At 39.2% G+C, this 23446-nt stretch overlaps 1 protein-coding gene across 3 annotated transcripts in view; it reads right to left on the bottom strand.

Moving 5' to 3' along the window:
- Positions 1-23446, bottom strand: part of LOC134529415 (scavenger receptor class B member 1) — a 247511-nt gene that overhangs the window by 118538 nt on the left and 105527 nt on the right. Inside the window, exon 1 of one of the 3 annotated variants that reach the window (XM_063363466.1) lies at positions 3598-4359. The exons of the other annotated variants lie outside the window; for them this stretch is intronic. Within the exon in view, the coding sequence (XP_063219536.1) occupies positions 3598-3745 (148 nt within the window). The 5' untranslated portion in view covers positions 3746-4359. Of the gene's footprint in view, positions 1-3597; positions 4360-23446 lie in introns of those variants that run through there. 3 annotated transcript variants of the gene reach the window in all.

Here is a 23446-nt window from a genome sequence, read left to right on the forward strand (position 1 = left end):
CCTCGGCCCGGCGGGCTTACGTCCGATTAAGGCCCCCGGACGTGCCCGGACTCCTCCGACGGCGACCACGAAAGCCGTGGCTATAACTAACCGCCTAGGCTGTGTAAAGGAGCAGGAGGGACTCGGAGTTGCCTCGGTACCTGCCCCGACCGCTGGGCAGAGCTCAGAAAGTTTACAGCCCTTTAGGCCTGGGTACCCCCAATCACGCCAGCGGCGTTCTCAGTCCTTACCATTACCATGGGCAGTTCCTTATTCACTATATGAAGCATTTGGGACCCAGACACCAGGGCTCGGCAGTCGAACCCCCCAGAACAGTTCCAATCGCATTTGCTGTTACCCGCAGATTCAGCTCATTCTGCATTTCTGGTCCCAACCAGACAATTGAGGATGCAGTGAGACGGGGTTACGCCCAGCAGAGTTTTCTTTAGTTAGAGACGCGGCTATGACCAGATTCTGAGGGTACCCATCCCAGCATAGCCAACACTACGCCCCTGAACAGCCACGAGGAGGTAGAGGATTGCCATAGGTGTGGAGAGGCTATGTATTCGCATCTTTACACCCATTCCGTGAACCTGTTGGATCATGTCTCAGATATCTAGAGCCGGCAACATCTCCAACACCTCAAACGACAATCACCTTCCCCGCAGGGTCAGGTCAACTCCCGCCGGAATCAACTACAGTGACGCTGCACCACCGGAGAAGAGAGTTTCACGAGGGTGCGCTAGACGCCTCCACGCTGCCGCCAGCCAGCTGATCGCCGAAACGTCACCCGTCCACTCTAAGGTACGGACCAGGCCTACAGAAGTCTGGGACATGACTGACGTAAGAGTATGTACGTAAAGCATGTACGACGGGAATAGACAAGCACTTTGTCGTAGACTCGTTCGTAGGCTGCAAGCGATATCTGCACGTCAAAAAAATCACTACAAAAGGCGCGGCTTTGCAACAGGCGGGGCAATCATCGGCGGTGACATACACGGACTTGACGAGGCACCTACGCAGAACATAACCACGCAGCAAAATTTCGTATACTTCCACTCTTTCCCAGCCAAACCAGTTGCAGCACGAGTTCACAATCGTGCGTTTTCCAGAGGAAGTTCTCCAAGGTGTCTGGGACAGCCATCCCAGGAGTACCAGCTCGTCCCGGAGAAGGACATTGGGAGGACGAGTGTACAGCAGTTTCAACTGTGGCTCCACAACTGTCTTCAGCGACAGCACCCGGACCGGGAGAACAAGCGGAACGAGTCGTGGGCAACCCGTGGCACCACCGCCACGGGACAGTTGCTGGACAAAAGCGAAAACTAAGGCAAGTTGCGAATAAGCTATTACCGCAAACATTGGCGACATCTTCTGTTGAGAAAGCTTGACCTTAAAGCAACTTTCATTATTATGATATGAATATTTTCTAATTAAAACTTAGAAAGCAATATTGTTTATTCAAAGTACTTGACTGTTTCAGAACTCTTAATTTAAGGCGCCATTGTGAACCGAACTTGAAAGACCGACTATATGTCTTAAGCGCCATTTTATACATATAATAATTTAAATTCTATTCATGGGTAAATTAGTATATCAGAGCTTGACGTAACTTTAATGTATATTAGAGCAGTAATTTTTATATATGTAGCTGGTCTCTTTATTGCTGTAAGAACTGCGAATTTGAAGTTTTCAGCATAACTCCACAGTGTTATTGCCAAATGTAAGGCTAAAAGTAAGAAAGTTAAAATGCTAATTGACGCAGTGTCAATGTCTCCTGAGTTAAGAAAGAGCCAGCGTAATTAATATTTTCTGTGTTTCACATTTCTTACTAATGTGTTATCATTCCTCCTTTCCATTTAAGTGCCTCATGTGAAGTAGGCGCAATACTCTGGCTGTGAAGTACAGCACTGCGCATTGGTTTATGAAACATACTAGAGAAATAATTTGTTTTGTTTTCAATTGTAACCCTATTCGGGGGTACGGTAATATGTAATAAATTATTGTGCTTACTTCAACTCTTGCATGTACTGTCATTTCTTATAATCCCTACGTTGTAAGGAAGGCAGTTGAAAAGTTAGGAGGACTGCATTATTCATTCATCATTCTAACCATTATTACATATGAACACCAGCAGCCATAGTCCCTAGCACGGTTTCTACTTACTTTTTAAAAGTGTGTAAAGTTGATCATAGTTACCAAAAAAAAAAAACAGAATTTTTAGGTCTCTAATCTTGGTCACTAGCAGGATGTAAATTTTATGTTTATACAAAGTTATGTAGTGCACGTTAAAATATATAATATATATATATATGCATTTCAAATAGTTGTGTGTACTTATGTACGCGCATTAGAAGTTATACATCTTTTTGATTTAAGACACAACTATTTTGAAATTTATTTTAACAAAAATTAATTAAATAAATACTTAGTACTCAATATTAATATAAACATGTGATAATCAAGATAAATTTTAATTTATAATGAAAATCAATTAATAAGTTGAATGTTTTATCTTATTTATTAATTTTACTTAAATAGTAATTAATGTGATGATTTATAATGAAAATATATTAGATATACGGTAACATAACTTTACTACATAAATACACTGAAAATACATTTGAAAAAGGTTATACAGAAACACTATTCTATCACAAATATTAACAGTAAATAATTTTTTTTTAATTATGTGGATCAGTATTTAATATTAATCACTAAATTTCTAAAGGCAACTCAGACGTAATTCCACACCCGCCGCTAGAATTCGCTACCGGAGCAACTACGTCGACTATCGTATCTTTCGATTTGCGGAGCGAAAAATTAAACTATCTTATGAAACTTCTTCTATAAACACGAAAAAGAATTGAAAAAAATACTAAACCACGGTTTGGACCTCATTTTTGACAATGAATTATATTAAAATACTGCCCACCTTGATGAATTCGTCATAATACTTTTTAGTTTACGCACACGATAGATAAATATAAATAAATATTAAATAATAGTTGAACAGTTATGACGTTTTAGTTTTTATTAACTATGGGAATTTATGGAAATTCATTTCATAACAAAATTAATTAATTAAATATTATTTTAAGTGAAAATAGAGGATATAGGATTGAGCTATTTATTTAATAATGTTATAGAAGTACGATAAACAAATGACATCTAATCGTATATATTTGCTTACAGTACAGTTGGTATAACAATATAATCTGTAATCTTAAAAACGGAATATTTTCCACTGCCGAGTTTTTAACCACGTTTGTTTTTAGATATTTACCGCGCACTATAACCACTGGGCTACGAAGTCTGGTTAAAGAATGTTACGGAGAATATTTTTTATACTTGTTGTAAAACCAGTATCCTTAGATTTTTGAAAGTTAAAATACCCTTTACTATGGTAGTTTCACTATTATAAAGTTTCATTTGGCACAGCGATACGATTGGTATGTCCCCTATGTCTTATGATGGGTTAATGTTCATTCACGTGGGTACACAATCTTCCTGTGAAAATGTCGTTGAATGGTGCGCGCGCATCGTAAAAATGCGCTCTCGTCATATTTCCAACCGCGCCTAAAGAAGTATAACTTTAAAAATGCAACATGGCACTGGTACCTGGCTGGATGACGCGGCGGACGACAGTCCTGGCAGCGCCCGCAGGCTGCGGCCGAAGAGACGCAACCAACCACGCGCCGGGCAGCTGCCACCCGCGCAGCCACGCGCTAGCCACGGCCGCCACCACGTCTGTGCGGAGGACTACCATCGCCGATACTGCAGGCGCGACTCCTGGTACCACCGATACTGCAGGCGCGACTCCTGATACCACCGATACTGCAGGCGCGACTCCTGATACCACCGATACTGCAGGCGCGACTCCCGGTACCACCGATACTGCAGTTGCGACTACTGAGACCAACGATACTGCAGTTGCGACTCCCGGTACCACCGATACTGAAGTTGCGACTACCGGTACCACCGATACTGCAGGCGCGACTCCTGATACCACCGATACTGCAGGCTCGACTCCCGGTACCACCGATACTGAAGTTGCGACTACCGAGACCAACGATACTGAAGTTGCGACTACCGATACCACCGATACTGGCAGCGCGACTACCGAGACCAACGATACTGCAGGCGCGACTCCCGGTACCACCGATACTGGCAGCGCGACTACCAAGACCAACGATACTGCAGTTGCGACTACCGATACCACCGATTCGACATGCAAGACTCCCGATCCCACCGATACTGGAGACACGACACCCGGTACCACAGATGCTGGAGGCACAACTGCCTAACCCGCCGACTCTAGAGCCCGCACGGATTCTGCGAGTTGGCGAAACCCGACACTAGCCGCTGCTCGGTGCGAACCCCGTCCAGGAAACGGAGTCTCGGGACGTCTGTGCCGCTGCAACACTTCCTGCATCGCTTATCTGACGAATTTGGATTGGAGGGGGCTGGGGAGGTTTTCTGTTTGCGCAACTTCGCACGTCCGTCGACACGTGTTATCACGCCTACGAACCCGTCTCCGCGCTCTATGTTTTCGCCAACAATCCGGGCCCATATCGCCTGCATCAAGCGTTTCACACCACTTGATTCATAAATAATTTTTTTTTAAAACGTCGGATAGTGCGATGTAAACTAAATCGGCAATGTGTTTTCGCTAACAGAAGAAGAAAATGTTTCCCACAACATATGTTTAGTTTGTGTTTTTTTTTTTTAAATTCGCGTCAAAACAGCGATCGCGCGCGCGCCTGTGTGTGTTGTGTATGCACTCGCATTTGAGTGCAGACAAGTTTGAAACCCGACGATCCATTTTAAATTCCGGTGTTCCGTAGTTTTCCTACAATCACTCCGGAGACGTGTGTTGGGATGGTTACTTGCAAGATGCCATGATATATTCCTTCCACAATATCTCTGGTCTGTCTAGTTGTCTATTGACCTTACTACAAGACCTAAACTTCGTAAAACATAAATAAAATCAAGCTCATAGTCTTATGCCTCTGTAAACTTTTTTAAATAACAGTAAATCCATGGAAGTTTCAGCAAAGTTTCACCTTAACAAACGAAGCGGTCTTAGTAATTCGAGACAACTGGTTTGTCATAGAAAATACGTTAAATTTTGACATACTAGTTTTTTTATTTCTTTGTAAACTACGTAAACATGATACTGGAAGGATGAAGAGTGTTTTTGTTGTAGACCCAATATTTTTCAAGTTTTTGTTAATACTAAAAGATTATTTTTGTTTGTTTTCGTTAAAAGCCAGTAAACTCAAATGTATTCAATAATGTATATAAATTTACGAAGATCCCTAGATAGCTTGTAGCTAGTGTTGCTAGGGTAGATCGCCAGTGGATGTGAGATCTTGGCATGATGACGCAGGTAGAGAACTCACTAAGAACAATACCTCACCAAAAATATACTCGACTCTGTTGCTCAAAATATAAAACATCGTTTGAGGGAATTTATTTCCTGTTAGAACACATATATAGGGTGGGGTATATGAACCAAGTGTTTTTTTTGATTGGATAATACTCGGCGATTAGAAGCGAGTGGCATGCCACCATCCATTTCTTGACTCAAAGCATTTCTTTTTTCATTTGACATCATGGAGCCGTGGACGTTAAAGCAACGCATATCCGCGTATGATAGTTTTGTTATGAGTGGCGAGTCAGTGATTGCGGTACAGAGTGAATTTCGCCGGAGATTCAATATCAATCGCAATGACGCTATTCCCGCCTGAGACACAGAAGGCTCAATAATGTGTGTACTCCAGAGAATGTTGAAAAGGTCAGAGAAGAGATACTGTGAAGCCCACGCCGCTCTGATCGTCGTTATTCAGCTGCACTTTAAATCAGCAATCGTACTGTAAGACGAATTTCACATTGCAATTTACATTTTTACCCATATAAAATAGCGATTGTGCATTATACAATGTGAGAGATAATCCCCGAACCTGGAATTTTGCATAGAAAACGCTTGAACCTAATGAGCAGAATGAAAAAAATATAAATAGGTAAAGAAGCCTATTAGGTAACAGTTTTGTGCGCGTTGAGAAAATTTGGCATCATAGTCCCTTTTTTTTTTTTTTTTTTTTTAAGAAAATGAGGTTACTGTTACTGTTACATCTGAGCGTTTCATTAATATTTTTAACATCTTTTTCATACCTTATTTACAAAGAAGATGCTTGGATCTTCAAGATTATGGGTTTCATCAAGATGGGGCCACAGCACACACCACCAAAGCATCTATGGCTGTTCTTCATAGCCTGTTTCCCTGTTTCCTAACTGTATCATTTTGAGATTTGGTGACGTTTTATGGCCTCCTAGGTCTCCTGACTTGTCCATGTGTGATTATTTTCTATGGGTATACCTCAAGTCGCATGTTACGTTTGAATTTTTCAATAATGTTTTGAGGAAAACAACTTTTCTCCTTTTATAACTTTAGAATATTTTAGCAAGTATAAAATTTATTATTATTATATATATGTTTGATTGATTATTGTTGCTGAAAATCTGAGCTTAAGGTTTTCTGGAAATAGTATTCCTCGTGGGTTTTAACGAGATGTCTTTAAGCATATTTATTAATTTTTCTCGTCTGCATGCGACAATCAGTCAATAGGCATAGAAACCACATATGTGTTTAACGTGCCTGGGTTGATAGCATTTACTCCTTTTCGGGCTGGAACACCACCAACAAAAGCTAACAAAGCTACACGCAAATAGATACGCCATTCCATCGCGACCTGGAGGTGTTTAGGGAGGAGCTACAAAGTTAAGCTGAGACAACCCATTCCAGCATCATTGCCACCGATTCCCCTTAACCCATTTCGGCTAAAATGTGGTTGGCTCAAAGGAATCCCCATCTTAATATTGTGACACGGCGCTTAACCAGTTCTGTCATATCTCCGTGGACCTTCAGATAAACCAGAGAGCCTGTGGTCTGACCGAGGTACATCCCACTTCTACTAGCTGTCCAGGCTAGTACCTCCGTCGTCAAGGGACTCCTCAGAACGTGCTCTGAGCGATCAGAGCTACCAACTGTCAGTGCGAGTACTCGCCACGCGACATGGGCCGAAAGAGAAAAACTCAGCGGGGAGTTCCAGCATCAGTCCAGGACACAGAGGACGGCCCGTATACCCCACCAGCTCTAGCGCCGCAGAGCTCACAGCATGTATTCGTCCAGTGTGTCGGTTTGCAGACAGAAGGCGAGCGACTCGCAGGTGCAGGAAGTCGTTAGGCACCGCCGATTGAACCATCCCTCTCCCCGGCGTCGGACTGACGGAACTTTCCACGCGGTGCGCGCCGGGGTTTCTCTAGGAAGTCTTGTGGCCGTCGGCCGAGCACACTACGGGAAGTTACCAGTCCTCAACACACGCGAGACTGCAACATGTACGGATGACTATGAAACTTGCCGTATTTCTTTTAGAGACAACCTAGATTGCAAATGTTCCGTACAACTGAACGTTCCTTGCAACTGGACAACGTATTATTTGAATGACCATGCAGTTTTTACGAAAAGATTTCCAGACTAGCTGTGTGTTAAAACTTTGTAGCATTGTCTGTGTTTCATGGTTAGATGGGTTTATTTCAGGTACATGTCTACTGTCAGCACACCAATCATATACATCCATTGCGGCAGCAAATGTGTCCTGAATGGCCCGGCCAAATAGGCCAATGGCTTCTCTTGCAGACGGCCGTCAATTGCAAGGAAAAAATCGCTAGCGCAGCATACCTGGAGGAGTAGAAACCAACGACAAGCACCTAGGAATACTTGCGCTCGAAACATGTGCGCCCCACAGAGATGGCAAAAAGATCAGCAGCCAATTAACAGAGGACATCGAGTTTGTTACTTACAGATGTGTGGATTCTAACCTTGTACGAGAAAATAATGCAAATTTTTCCGGTTTCTAGCAATAATACTTTTTTTTATCCACGCGTGAGTTTATTTTTGTTTAGAACGAAATATACAACTTAGAAGACGAATTACTGCGAAGTTTCTACGAATATTCATTTATTTGGAACTATGAAGAGCCCTTTATTTTAGATAAATTGTTCTTTGAATAGCCCGTAACTTTAGGCATCAGCAGTGTCCGCAACGTTTCCTACGCCACCTCACCTGGGATTGGCTGGCTAGAACCCGCATCACCGAAATGGAAGGCTGGCATGGTATCCTCTCAGCCGTCTCGACCTTCGACGTGAGGTTAAACTGTGACGAAAACTGCCTTGTGACAGCCAATAAACGGCCACAATTAGCCACTCACGGCTTTAATCAGCGTTGATTTTTATCATTTGAATCACATGTATAAGTCCGATTTCTTTTTTCTTCTGTCCGAAACAAGAGAATAAACAATTTTTTTGAAAAAGAAAAAAAAAACATTGTATAACGTTGTCTTGTGTCGCATAAAGCCATTGGTTTCGACAGAAATATGCACGCCTACAAAAAAACACACAAAAATTAGCTGATGTGAAAAACACTTGCAAACCACACCAAAACTGAGAATTCACAACTTAGTCAGTAAGAAACCATTAATAAACGTGACAAAATATCAAATACAACGAAATGCAACACATACAAACGCAGTTGATATTCGTGTAAGTTTATACCGATACCGAGGGCCCGGGAATTTTCGTGTTCTCAGTGACTGATTTGATAGAGTCCACATTCCTCTGTCTGCTCGGGAAATGTCACCTGCTCATTGGCTACCGACAGGTGAGACCTAGGTTCACCTGGATTTTTTTTCTTAGAGAAGACTAGAACTTTGGTATTGGATTAGCCTGTTGGTTATTCGTTATGACTAACGGGTGAAAAGTGTTGTGAGTAATTTTGACACTTACAAATGTCCACCCATGCCTAACCCGGGACTCAAACCCAAACACCTCGCAACTAGAGCCACCGTGTATCCGACACTGGAGTTGCCCATCACTCATCTAACCTTATCAACGTAAAGTTTGTTTTTACCTTCGGTGTTGAAATATATCTGTGTTATTATCAAATCCCGGTCGATTATATTTATAATACATTTCGAATTTCAATCACATAATATATTCCAACCAAATCCACATAACATAATTTACTAGATTCTGATTGGTACTCGAAAAATTTGGCATTTGATTTTAATGTCGCGTTAGTTATTTTTTGTATTTTTTGGTCAGTGTTTTTAACTATGTTTACGAGGTCAATTTTGTATCGCTCCTGAGAGTTCACATGACGGTAAACTTCGTAAAGCTAAACCGTTAAGTGACACGTCTTATGAGTTCTTACTTGTGTAAAGGCCTTATGGCGCGGACTCACACGCCATGTTGATTTTTTATTTTTTGTCATTACTTTTATTTAAGGGCTATTTATAAAATTTTAACTTGATACCTCCCTTACATTTGTTGTTCCGCCACACATATTTTCAACAGATATTCGCTTAGAGAAATATCATGGGTGTAAAAAACTTGGAGGTCTTCGTAATTTTCATTACTTGCGAGACTTTATTTGTTTGTCCTGATGCAGGGAATAGGTCGCAGTTCCCGAAACGTCGAAACTGTTTTGTCTTGGAAAGCCTACTGTGCTCGTCGTTGAGTCGTTAGAATACCTGTTCACTTTCGTCGCTGGGTTTGCTTTGCATGTGCGTCGCTGTTTTGTCGGTGTGGTTTGTCCAGATTATCTGGATCCCCGCTGCGCTGGCGCGCTGGGCCAGCTGGCCTGCCTCGTTGCCTCGCCTCTAGTAGCCTCGTAACATTTTCTTCAACTGTCTTGTCATTGTCAGTCCACTGTGTTCCTCTGTGCTGTGACTTTTTTCTGAATAATTCCTTCCACTGAATTATCTGTGTGGTCTATGCGTTCAACATTTGACATGAGCTTATTTTGGATTGTATTCCGTGTGTTTGTGTATTGAGCTTTTTGTGTCCCTTCTTTGGGTTGTGTCTATGACATATAGTTTAATCTAGCAATGGTGTATGTTAAAAATAATTATTTAAATCTAGCTGCTCCACTGAAGGAACTATATGAAGAATGTAGTATGTAATTATCACTCACAAATAGAATTCAAAACCATGATAATTTGTTCAATGACAGAGCAGTTAAGAGATAATATTCAGATCAACCTTCAATTATTTTAATCTACACTGGTTACATTTTTTTCTTTTAACAATGGAAATTGTGGTTTGTAATCGTTAACTACATTCTAATGTATTTTAATGACACACGGGAAGTAATTTCCATCACCTGACCCGCAGGCATTAGGATTTTTTTTTTGTGCAATGTCACCGGCATCAGGTTTTTTCTTGCACTTTCGTGCTCGCTAACAAGACCGGATTTTGCAACAGTTACTTCTTACCTGCAAAATATGTTTCATTCCCTTTCCAATTCGCGTGATTAATTTATTGCGTGTGAATTGTAAAAGTGACTTTAAACCAAAATCAAAGCGTAAAATTGGCACCAATCAAAATATTATTTTTACTCTAGGAAAAGAAGGCGAATGTTTATTGACTATTCTAAAAACATAACATGACTTCCATTTTAATTTATTTTGACAAATTTTTCTCTGTGTATTTGTCATATTTTGTAAAACAACCAGCTATTTAATGTGATTGTTTTAATTATACAGCATTTATTAAATTCATTAGGCTTGAGATGAAATCCTGCTGGTCACAGTGGTAAAGCAAAAATAAGGGTCTACGTAACGCAATTACTACACATTCTCAGGGCCTGCGTTAGGATACAGTTTCACGTTTTGAATGATTATCCTGCAATAATTTATCACAGGCTTTTTCATACAGCAGTATTAACCCAGTTTCTCTCTTTTTGCTACTTTTTCTGAAAAAAAGAGAGTGTGAAAAATGTTTTAGTCACGGCTAATAGTGTTCACTTGCGAAAATATATCTTGGCGTCTGAGTTTCCGGTAAGATACCTTTCAGCTCGTTGCTTGGTACTTCTGCCAAACACTGTTCAATTCGTAGTCATTATAGGTGATACTGTTTACGCCAAACAAAAAATGCATTTGGCTGTTTCTGAATTTTAGGTTTTGCAGTCAATGAAAAATCATTTATTTTACATATAGAAATAAAAAATTATCTTGTCATAGCCAATAGAATTGCATTTTAAACAAACATATTTGAGATTTGCAAGTAGTTGTTGGTGTTTATTTTTGTTTAAACTTCACAAAAACATAACAAAATAGTGTATTTGGCAGCTGAATAATGTATCTTATATGAAGTGCAAGTGCAAAGGATGATGGTAACTCAGCGGTCAGCAATAGTAACCTATGAATTAAAAGAATGTTACAATTCAAGTGTACATATTACTCAGTATAGTAGTGTTAAAAGTACATTTATATTTAAATTTCATAAAAGTGGGGATGGGATGGAATTTCTCAATAGAAAACAGCCAGAACTTGTTGAAAACTCGCCTTGAAAGCGACCGCGCAGCTGAATTAAGTATTTAGGCCATGCATTATTGCAGGTCTGCGGGCGAGGCCAGATCAGGACAGAAAGACCCAGGGTCGCTACATGGACTGGTTGCGTCACGCGTAGGCTGCACTAGCACTGCGCTGTTGGGAAACAGTCAAGAACGCTGCCCTGCAGGTCAAGGTTAACGTCAACCTGTTCAGTTCACGAATATGGTCGAGTACGACCGAATGTTGCCGAAGTCGAAGTCGAAAGCACCTCCTGCAGAATCGTGTTCTGGAACCTACTAAACTGTACTACAGGAAGGTCTCTGGATCACGTGGCAAAGAGACAGGCCCAGTGGTTGGTCTGACAACCCAACGTAAACATTCCAAAGTGACGAAGGATCGGTTCCCTGCCAGAAAAGCTTATTTAAGCTTCGCAGGACGTCTGACAGAAGGCTTTGTGCAAAGACGAGTGTATAGCTTTGAGCCTCAGTTTCTTGAAGGGAGTCAAACAACAGAAACCATGGATATTGTTAATATTTTCCCAAGCTTTTAATTCAGGTTACATACGTGTATTGCTTTTTTCTGGCTTTCAGGCGTATGACCTATGTTTAGTCACAATTGTGATTATTATGATAGTTGTAGTCGTCACTGCGATAATAGATTCGAGTCTGTTAAGAAACCTTATATTTAAAAATCTTTAATGTGGATATTAATCTAATTTATGTCATAGCTAACTCTATAAATGAAAAAATTATATATAATGCCGGGGACTTATCTCCCTTAAAGTAAAACTTCTCCCACCAAGAGTGGTTATTGTAATTTCGTGTCATAATTTTGGTTTTATTGCAATTGCTGTAGATGTTTCTTTCATGAGCAGCGCATAACACTGGTCGTTAATTTTTTGTATCCGATATATTCCAAAATATACCCGCTATTCAAAAATTCAGGCGCATGTTCAACATTAACATGTTTGCTCGACGTTTGTTAAATTAATTCAGTAGAAGATCATGTTATATATTTACACAGATGGGTAATGCATTAAACTTAACTGTTATGAAATTTAAACTGAGCATAGTAAGCAAAGTCAAGCCTAAAGGCTCGGTTTCATACGCCACACAGAAAACCAGACAAATAAGCCCATGTAGAATATTAACTGCATAGACAGTACAGAGAATTCCGTGGACGGAATTAGTGATAACGATTTCACAGCACAGACAAACACAGTGGGCTGCAGCTGACAACGGCGAGATTGTTGCAACAAGGACAGTGAATACAGACCAACAACAACTTGGGACAAACTGCAACAAAAAGAGGAACCAAAAGATGATACCAAACTGATAATATGTACAATACAACAATAATACAGTGACGCACAGACAAATCCATTGCCGCAAATAAAAATGATGTATGTCCAAAATAATGTTTAAAATCTATCTTCCCCGTTGCAAGAATTATTCAAAGAACGTGGTATTGTATAAGATTGTAATTTGAACAACGCACGTTGGTAGCAACCTGCCTTAGATTTTAAAATTTATTTGGGCCAAAGGAGCTGAAGAATAAGATAGAAAATTCTTTGTTTCTTTGGTCGTATGCATGGCTAAAACCATAATAAATATTTTGACCTAGTTTGTAGTCATCGTGGATAAGGAGGCAAGGTCAGCGCGCCACCGCTGAACTACTGCCAAGTATGTGGCAATAGCATGAGTTGGAACTCTAATGACACCGCTTACCTGAGGCGAGCACATGTTTTTGTTATGTGTAGTCTAGTGTTGCTACGACATACAGTCGTGTGTCCTAGCCCGCCTATCGTATTAGCTGCGCGCTGGATAGGGTCTTCAGAGGGGTGGGTCTTTCAGGCATAAATACGATTTTAATGAGAAACTATGGGAAAAAAAACTGCAATTAGTTAATTGAATTTTAGTGGTAGACGGTTAAAAGAAAGTGTCCCTTTTGGAACAAGTTTGGAGTTTTCAGTAATTTCAAAATAACTTTTTCGTTGCTTCTGAATTGAGGCCAGACCCATGAAAATATTGCGCCCCAAGTTTTGGCATGCCTCATCGTGGCTATCTTCAAGGAAAATCAGCAACAGAAGTCCTGGTGTTTTAGCACATTGTTTATGTATAGGGCCATTCAAAGAAGAGCTGTGAGTGATCCCTGTAAATAGTCACGATTCGAGGAGGGTCTAGCCAGTAACGATGAGTATGGGAAGCATTTTGCAGGTATTTTTTGTACTAGTACAACAAAAATTCTGTAAGTTCTACAGCATACTTATGAACAAAATACAAAGACAGTGGCGCAATTCTACAAAGGTGTTTGTATGGTTTCAGTAACCTGTTATCACGCAGTAAATAGAACAGTAGAACATGTTATTCGAAAATAATGGTTTAGCCCACCGCTAGTACGTAAGATCTGCAGGCAATGTTTTGTAATGGTCATGCGTCATAAGAAGGTCGCTAGCAGAGGGAGAATGCAACCTCTCCCTTTTGTCCAAACATATTTTTTCTAGCTTAACTAATACAAAGTTTGTTTGTTTGGGAGCTGTATGGTTTAGGGGAGATACTAAGTGGTCTCAAGTTCAAGAATATACCCCTAATCATGCTGGGTATCAGCCAAGCAGAAATCATAGCATTCAGATTAATAGTATTTAACGATAGGGGCCATGTATCGTCAGTGATCACCACTTTCCGAGTCCAGTAACCATGGTATGAGCGCTTACAGAAGTTCCGTTTGAATACACAAAATTGTTTTTGTTACACTACTGTTACTTTTCTTGAAACTGTACATAAAACAAAGGTTTACAAAAACTTTTTTGTAGGCATACAAAAACTTATACTTTTACAAAAATACTTCAGTTCCAAAAACAAATATTTTTACTGTGTATGGATAGAACCATGCACTTTACGTGAAAGGTTTTTCGGACCAGCTGTGTGTTAAAACTTTGTAGCAATTTTGTCTTTATTTCGTGGTTGACTGGGTTTATTTTAGGTACACGTCTGCTGTCAGCACACCAATCACAGCATCCAGTGCGGTAGCAAACGCGTCCTGAATGGCCCGGCCAATCAGGGAAATGGCGTCTCTTGCAGACAGCCGCCAATTACAATGGAAAAATCGCTAGCGCAGGCATACCTTATTGCAGTCTAGTGAGCGATCCGATTATTTCGTGAAAAATGCATGCCCCTATAGTTTCCACGTACGTGGCTTCAGCCCAGAAGAACAGAAGTCGTTGGCGACTCTGGCCGCGAAAGTCTGCGGTCTGGTTTCAGAATGTTCCGCGCCGAGAGAGTGCTCAGCGGAATTCGAGGATTGTTCAACGCGCAGGAACCTGGTTCCCGGAAGCCAGGCGATGAGACAACCTTCCTGATTGGCGTGGTTCCTGTTCGCTCCGCCCACCACTCGCACGCCCTGCCGGAGCGGCAGTTGTGCCATTCGAGAGCGTCAGACGTGCCAACTGCTTGGTGCGCGTGCTATGGTTGTAGGGTCTCGTGCCGTGTACAGCCAAGCAAAAATACCATATTTCTCACATCCAACACGATAATAAGAGATGAAAATTACAAAGACTTACGCGATATTTGTGACAGAACAACGAATGAAAGGGAGGTATCAAGCTGAAATTTTAGAAATAAGCATTAAATAAATTAAATCACGAAGAAGATGAAATAATTAACATGGCGTGTGAGTCCGAGCATTCAATATATATTTGTAACGTAATTCGTTAAAAATAAAATTTCAGTTACTTAAATTAACAAATACATCATCTCAATTAAATTTTTGGAAAACATAATCAAAAAAGGTTCGTTTTAAAGTAAAAAAAAAGAACTTAAATTGACTTTAGTATTGTTAACGTAAAGGAGCATAAAAATGACTTACGTAGTGAATTTATTATGAATTTTGTCCCGATTTAATTAACGTGTTGTCGTTAGTAATTTCAGGTGAAATAAAGAACACAATTTAACTTATCATATTTTCTCAAATGGGTACAAATAATACTGAAATAATATTATGTAAATTTTATATTTTCAATTAAAAAATATAAAGTTTTTTTAATGTGATAGTATTAAAATGTTAATTTATTTCTCAAACAAAAGTACTTTTTTTTTGCTATAGCTACTGATGCATAATTATTTTATTTAATAAAATAATTTAAATATTTTCTTCTTAATATTGATGTAATATATAGTTAAAATGCTTTATATAATACAAGTTCTGTGTGTTTGCTTAGATTAAAAAGTTCAATATTCAGTCAAATAAAAAAAACAATGCCAGCCTATTAATTTTGTGTCAACATGTTCATTAAGTTTCTTAAATATGTCTCGTATTTAGGTGGCATGAATTCACAAATAGAGAACCAAAAATTTCGCGGATTCATTTTGTATCAGTCTAAAATTTACTAAAATGTGCTTCTCTGAACTTATTTGCTTAAATATTGTTTGTTTATTGGTGCCAAACTTCCTCCTTTCATGTGGTTCGTCTTGATTCGGTCTCTCCACGACCAGCTAGTGGTTAACAACCGCATCGTCGTAAAGGGTAGTGTCAAAAAAAAGTAATCCAGTCTTAAACGCCATGCAACTGAATAAATGTTTGCAGTCTACCTTCTGATTAAAATACTACCGACATTTTCGGAAGACACATTCTGTAGTTTCATTTTATTGAATGAGAAAAGCAGTTTGTATTTGAAATAAAAGCTAATGGCCACGGCTACACCGAGATTACCAAACGTGTCTGCAATCACTGCCGACTAAGCCTTGCTCACTGCCTCGAGCCACTGCTGGAGGACTGATGAAGCATGCACGAAGATCACCGGGCCTCTGTAGCATCACTTCAGACAGCCGTTTGTTCATTGCTTCGAACCACTGATGGAGGACTGATGAAGCATGCACGAAGATCACCGGGCCTCTGTAGCATCACTTCAGACAGCCGTTTGTTCATTGCTTCGAGCCACTGCTGGAGGACTGATGAAGCATGCACGAAGATCAGCGGGACTCCGCCTATTAGGTATTTGTGGCCATTTTTGGTCTCACACGAAAACGGACGCACACTCCCTGCCAGCACAGCCGCACGCAGCGGTAAAATAATCTCGTTTTTGTGAAGATACTAACAAACAACCTGCATTAATTTTAAAGTTTATGTTTAGGTGAATGACATTTTTAATGGCTTTAGGTTTTTACACTGTAGTCGCTATAATACGGTAGTAATAAAATAATATATTACCACAAAAGTGTTTTGAGGTTTGTAAGGTTATTTCTTCAACTTTTTTAATTGAAGGCTTTTTTTTACTTTAGGTAGGTAATGTAAGCGTACGATATGTGCAGTAAGGATATATATATATATCCGTTTCCTCACAATAATCTTGTTTGTTTTTGGGTATTCTGGTTTTTGCGTGCTCTCGTACATGGCATAATAGAACTGGCTTTCAGGACTGCCTTCTTGTAAAAAATTTCTTCGCTGTTTTAATATTAATAATATTCAAAAGATGTTAGTTCATTTATATGAGTTGCTGTGCTTATTTTTATGTTTATACATGGAGTTAAACAATGCATAGGCAATTAAAATTAAATTTCGTGGTTTAGGCACTATTGGCTCAATGGTTTATGTTAGAATACAACAATGGTATACCGCAAGTTCGAATACTAGCAGTTGTAGTTTTACTGACGTATAATAAAGTATTCATTATTACCAAGTTTACAGAACTTAAAAGTGTTTCCTGCAATTTACGAATTTTTTGTTACAGTGCTAACAATCGTATGCTAATACTTATAAATATGCGTTGCTGCAGCGTAAGTGTTTTATATTTTATAAATACTATATTTTGCTTAGATTATCATAAAACCACTTAAAGGTTTTCTTATAATATCACTGTTAAAAAATGAGATGTTAATGTTATAACTAATTAGCCTATTTTAAGCGAAGCAAATTGATTTCTATCATAGTTAAATTTTGTTTCTTCTAACTCCTGAAAAGAGAGTTCTGCATTTTAAAACCAATGACTTTAATTTAAAAAAAGTTATGGTAAAATGATCTTTCATTCCTATAATGACTATTGTTACGTTTACTAGAAAGGCGTCAGTAAATAAAAGAATTTTGAAAAATAACTTAATGGAATCTAAAGTTCAGAATACCTGGAATATCATTTAATTACTGTAATTAAATTAACGACATCACTAATAATTTATAACTGGTCGCTATAAATTCAAATAATTTAATCAATAATAAGTTAAAACGAGAAAGGTTTAGAAAAATATATAATATTAATTGGCAATGTTTTAAAAGAGTACTTAAAATAACTTAGGATATTCGTGAATAAATTTAATAATTGATAACATTTATCGTCTCTGATTAATTTAGTATTATTGATTGAAACAGTGTTAAGATATCAAATTCCTGATCGAAATATTAAATTATTCTTTTATGAAGTGAAAATTACATGTATTCTATGACATTTTGATGCTGTAAATACCTATTATGTGTTAATCTGAATACATTTCTTAACGACTTTTAAATATTAGTAAATATTTTATGTATATCTCATATGCTTACATTACTTACCTAGGGTAAAATAGGGAGTCAAATCTGTAGAGACCAAAAATGGACTGCAACATCTGAAAACCTCTAAAAACCTTTGTTCTTCCCGTGTTATTTTTTAAAACATTATAACAGCTAAATTATAATTATTTAGCCATTGCAAACTATTTACCTAGATAAACAGATCATAAACATTTGGCACTATGCTGTCTGTTAGTTTCTTCACAGTGGTGAGTTTATTACAGTGTTGCGTACGGCTGCGCTGGCCGGGATCAGCATGCCATCGTGCCGTCGTGCCGTCGTGCCATCTTACCATGTGCCATCGTGCCATCTTGCCATGTGTCATCGTAGCATCGTGCCATCGTGCCGTGTGCCATCGTGCCATGTGCCATCGTGCCGTGTGTCATCGTGCCATCTTACCATGTGCCATCTTGCCATGTGCCATCGTGCCATGTGCCATCGTGCCGTCGTGCCATCGTGCGGTCGTGCCATCGTGCCATCCTGCCATGTGTCATCGTAGCATCGTGCTATCTTGCCATTGTGCCATCGTGCCATGTGCCATCGTGCCGTGTGCCATCGTGCAATCTTACCATGTGCCATCGTGCCATGTGCCATCGTGCCATGTGCCATCGTGCCATCGTGCCATCTTGCCATGTGCCATCGTGCCATGTGCCATCGTGCCATCTTGCCATGTGCCATCGTGTCATGTGCCATCGTGCCATATGCCAACGTGCCATCGTGCTATCTTGCCATATTGCCATGTGCCATCGTGCCATGTGCCATCGTGCGGGAGCCCGGGGAAACCCGAAAACATAACATACAAGACGATTGTGAGGAAACGGCTATATATATGTTAAGTATACCTAGATTTAATAGTTGACCTTTATTCTGTTTTCAGACGCTTTCATTACCTACCTATATTTATTGGACAAACAAATATCATTCGATGAAGAAAGGTTAATAAAAACCGTTACAAACCTCAAAAACACTTCCTGATATATTATTTTTTTGCTGCCGCATTATATTGAATCCAGTTTTAAAAAATGAACCTTTGAAGGCTTCGAACTTCAAGGAACAGAACACAAAAAAATGTTGTGGAGTTTGGTTTGTTGGTTTCTTCACAGTGACGAGTTTATTTAACCGCTGCACGCGGCTCCACTGGCCGGAAGTAGGCGTGCATTCTCCTGCGCGACCAAAAATCGCGGTCTTTGATACCTAGTCGTAATAGTGCCCTTAACAAGATCACTGGGCAACTGCTTTGCATCACTGCCTCGAAGCGTTGCTGGAGAAGTGGCTCGCTCAGAAACCTGTTGCACCTCTGACCGCGGATGTGGACAGTTAGTTGTGCCGGTTTGCGCAGGGAATCCCAACACGCGTGATTAAGTGCTGGAGAAATTCGTGGGGTCAATGATCTCGAGGGTAAAAAGCTACAGTTGTTCGTATACTCAGGATAATGTCACCCATTCATGTGCAGTTAGCAGTCTGGTGAGACGTCCCAACGTAGCAGTCTGTTAAAGTTTTGCTCAAGTTTTCTCATTGGACCAGAGTAATTCAGATTAGTTTTGAGCCAAACGCAAAAGCAGCACTAAGGGTGGTCTTCCGAAACGTTCTGGTAAGGTAGCGAATAAGTACTGCCGTGCTGGCACACAACCGCAAATTAACTCGTGGCCATATTCCAGACCGTGTTCAAACTGAACCCCAGTAAGGGAACAGATCGTCAGCTGTTTTAATAAAAGGTGCCCTGTGAGAATATAGAAACAGTTTAACATCGCGGAACGAACAAGCTACTTGGTTACGTTTACTTAACAATAATCAAAGACAAAAAAATATCAGGAAGTCTGGTTTACACCTGATAAAAAGTCGTTGTTAATTGATAGTCGACCAAAAATAAAATATAACATAATTCAAAAAGACCGACTGTCTTTAAAACAGACATAATAATATTTCCTGGGTTGCAGTTACATAAGATTACGTGGTTGCACTATTATTTTGCGATTTGCACATATTGTAATTTACGAATAGATGAATCTTAAGATAAATCATATTTCTGAATTCCAAGCAATACACGAAATCTTCGATATCCTCGCACCATATCGAAAATATAAAGTAAATAAAACCAATTAGTAAAAAAAGTGACGTGTAGCTACTTATTTACACGTGTTAGAAGTTTCACTTTATAAATTTAGTTTATTAAAATTAGACCTTACAAAACAATAACCTCATATATTTTAAAACATCCAAATTTGATAACAACAATTTTGACACCGAAAAATATTTCGTAGTGCAGTGGATATTGGATTATGTATTTAAACAAAAATTTATATACACACAATAAATCACTTCAATGGTGTTTATATGGAATATTTTTATTATATGTAAAAAAAAACAATAAGTACCACACACATTCTTTCTATGGAAAACAGAGCAAAATGTTAAAAAGGTTTTCAGCTATTAATCAAACAAATAAGATTTAATAATATATCTTACATAAATTAGAGTGTTTATAATGCAATAATAAGTTATATAAAACATAATTCAGAAAAATTACCTCAGTAGGATATGAACTTCAACACAACGTACAGAGTCGATTACATGTATTACGCATATTACATTTATCCTACAGACACATGATATTTGTGCATCTCAATACAAGTTTTCAACGGTAAAATGCTAATTTTATCAAGTATTTTTCACGTTGCAATATTTATTCCAAGATTGTTCCGCTATCATAGAGTTTTATTTAGCACACCAATACGCTTGATACGTCACCCGATGTTCATAATGGCGATCATATACAAGTTCAAGGCGCCAGACGCGGGTCCGCCATCTTAACGAAATCACCGTAAAAGTGAGATTTGCGCATGCGCAGTAGTTTGGAAACAGATAGGTCACGGATATAACACAAAACTCCGCTGTCTAGAATTAAAGGGACTGAACGTTGCCTATCTAAGAGTTTGGGAGGGGTTATTTAATTTGGAATTCGGTTAGGTTATAGGTGTATCATGTTCGACACCCGAATCTTTATAGTTGTTTCTTGGAACACCGCTGTAAGCATAACTATTAGAAATTTACGGTCTCGCCTATTATTGTTTCGCGCGCACAGTGACAACTGTTTAAATAAGTGGGTTCGATGACTTCTAGGATGCACTCCACAATCCTCTGCATATCCAGGAAGACTTCGCCTGTTTATTGGCTGATGAGTGATGATTTATAAGTAGAAGCAGGCAATTTTCGCGAAAATATCTGTACGCTCAATAGACTGCAAAAAGGTGTACCCGCACCAGTGGTTTCTTACTTTTTATTGGCGGCCGTCTGCGAGAGAAGTCGTTGCCATAATTGACCGAACCACTCAGGACGTGTTTTCTTCCGGTCTGAATTACTGTGATTGGTTATAAATCGATCGACTATCTTACTGACCCAGAGTCATCAAGATAAACTGTGAGCCAATAGTAGAAGCAACATGACGTATACGTGTTTGGATTTTATCGCATGTAAAATGAACCCACGAAATTTTTCCTGTCTCTGATTTTTTACAAACACATCTATCAAAATCAGCTGTTACTCCAAGATACAATCATTTTTTGTTAAAAATATTTTATTTTAAATAAAAATTTAACACCGATAATATTTTTAGTTCACAAGTAACGAATTGTGAAACTCTATTTTAGGATTGAAACTAGGACATTCAAAGTGATTAAAGATTTCATAATCTCTAAAACATACTAGCTATTCCACGATGTCACACGTTTGCTATTCCCGAATACTGGTGCAACTTCAACCAAAGGATCACTTGGTAAAAAAGGTATATTAACTGAGAAAACTAGTAGTGAGAGGACGTCCGAATTCTTTCGTCATCAGCACAACCTAGTGTATAAAAAAACGTGTGTGCGTGGAGTCCTCGTATGACAGAAGTGAAACTTCTTGCTTATTATATTATTAGTTATAGGAAAAATCATTCTCATTAGTTAAGTTTGCAGATCAAAAACATTATGCAATTTATCCAAATGTACAAGTCTTCTAGTGTGCAAGTATGCAAGTGTGCAAGTATGATAGTGTGCAAGTATGCAAGTGTGTAAGTATGCAAGTGTGCATGAATGCAAGTGTGCAGATATGTGAGTGTGCAAGTGTGCAAGAATGCAAATGTGCGCGATGCTAGTATGCTAGTGTGTAAATGTGGAAGAATGCGAGCGTGTAAATGTGGAAGAATGCGAGCGTATAAATGTGGAAGAATGCAAGTGTGCAAGTATGCTGCTGCATTTATACCTCTCCCTTGCCGTCTCCTTCCCTACCGGTTCCCTCACCACTTACCTAACTATTCCCTCATGCGATCGGAATTTTCGTAACGTTCGAAAATTGTAGGCCCGTCAGCAAAAAAGTCTCACTTCAAAAATAAATATATTCTCGGTGATCATTTGTTTGTGTTTACAGATTTTTCGCGATCTATTTTCAAGTAAAACTAAATTGTATCAGTTTCCAGTAATAAATACATAGGGAAAGTGTGGAGAGACATTGGCTGGCTCAGGTGCCACCTATCGTCACATTTCTAGCCAAGAGAGCGCCACAGACCTAGAAAAGCCCCAAGGATGAATGAAAGGATGCGGGCTACTCGTCCTTTCACGAAAGTCTACGTCGAAGATTCTGTACGGATCCACGGAAGGTCAACAAAAATGGCTGATATCCTGATATAAGTTTGAAGTTTTAGTCTTAGTAAACTTAAATACGGGCACCAATTTTAGCTCAAGCTTTTAGCTTAAAGATTATCTAACACTTTAAATTACGGCCGCTGCAGCAATAAATTGGACTACAACTGTGGACACGATTTAGAAGACGTGACAGGAAAATGAATACCGTCTAACCATCAGCAGAGCTACAAATGGCATCCACGTCAAAGTGAACTAAGCTTATTAATTTTTTAAAAAACTTTTTTGAACCTTTTATTATTACAGAAGTGTATACCCATCAATTAATTATTTTACAAAAAAAGTTTATAAAGCTGGCAATCATTCTCGATGAGCCTGTACGTAGACAGTTTATCGTTGAGCACATCAATGTTTCTACTGCGCAGCAAGCGCACGCAGTCTGTATGAATACGCAGTGGCTTGGAGAGTCCAGGAAAATCGAACTTCTTCTGTTTACGACAAGCAACATAGCTCGAGGCCAGTGGCCTTGTCACGGCCTCGCCTGTGCGCGCTTACCGTAGAGGTCACGCAGAGGCAATTCACTTCGCTATGAAATATGTTCTCTCTTTTGCTTCAGCCGCGATAATAAGCATGAAAGCCTCCACGTTATAATTGCTATTACTTCAATAAAAAAAAAACTTTCTGAAGCGGAAAGATAACTATTCCTTGGGGCTGTATTTTTTTGCCAGGAAATAAAACTGTCATGGGAACTGCCGACAGAAGTGAAAACTTAAAACTTTGGTATAACTGTGTTCTATTTTAAACTTTTTAAATTAATTATAGTCTGAATAATTATTTCGCACTTATTTACATCAGATACTGACGTAACATTAATGACATAATAATGATGTTAGTCTGACATCAATATGATCTCCCTTA

Source organism: Bacillus rossius, chromosome 2 (assembly GCF_032445375.1).
Source record: "Bacillus rossius redtenbacheri isolate Brsri chromosome 2, Brsri_v3, whole genome shotgun sequence".
NCBI classification, from domain to species: domain Eukaryota; kingdom Metazoa; phylum Arthropoda; class Insecta; order Phasmatodea; family Bacillidae; genus Bacillus; species Bacillus rossius.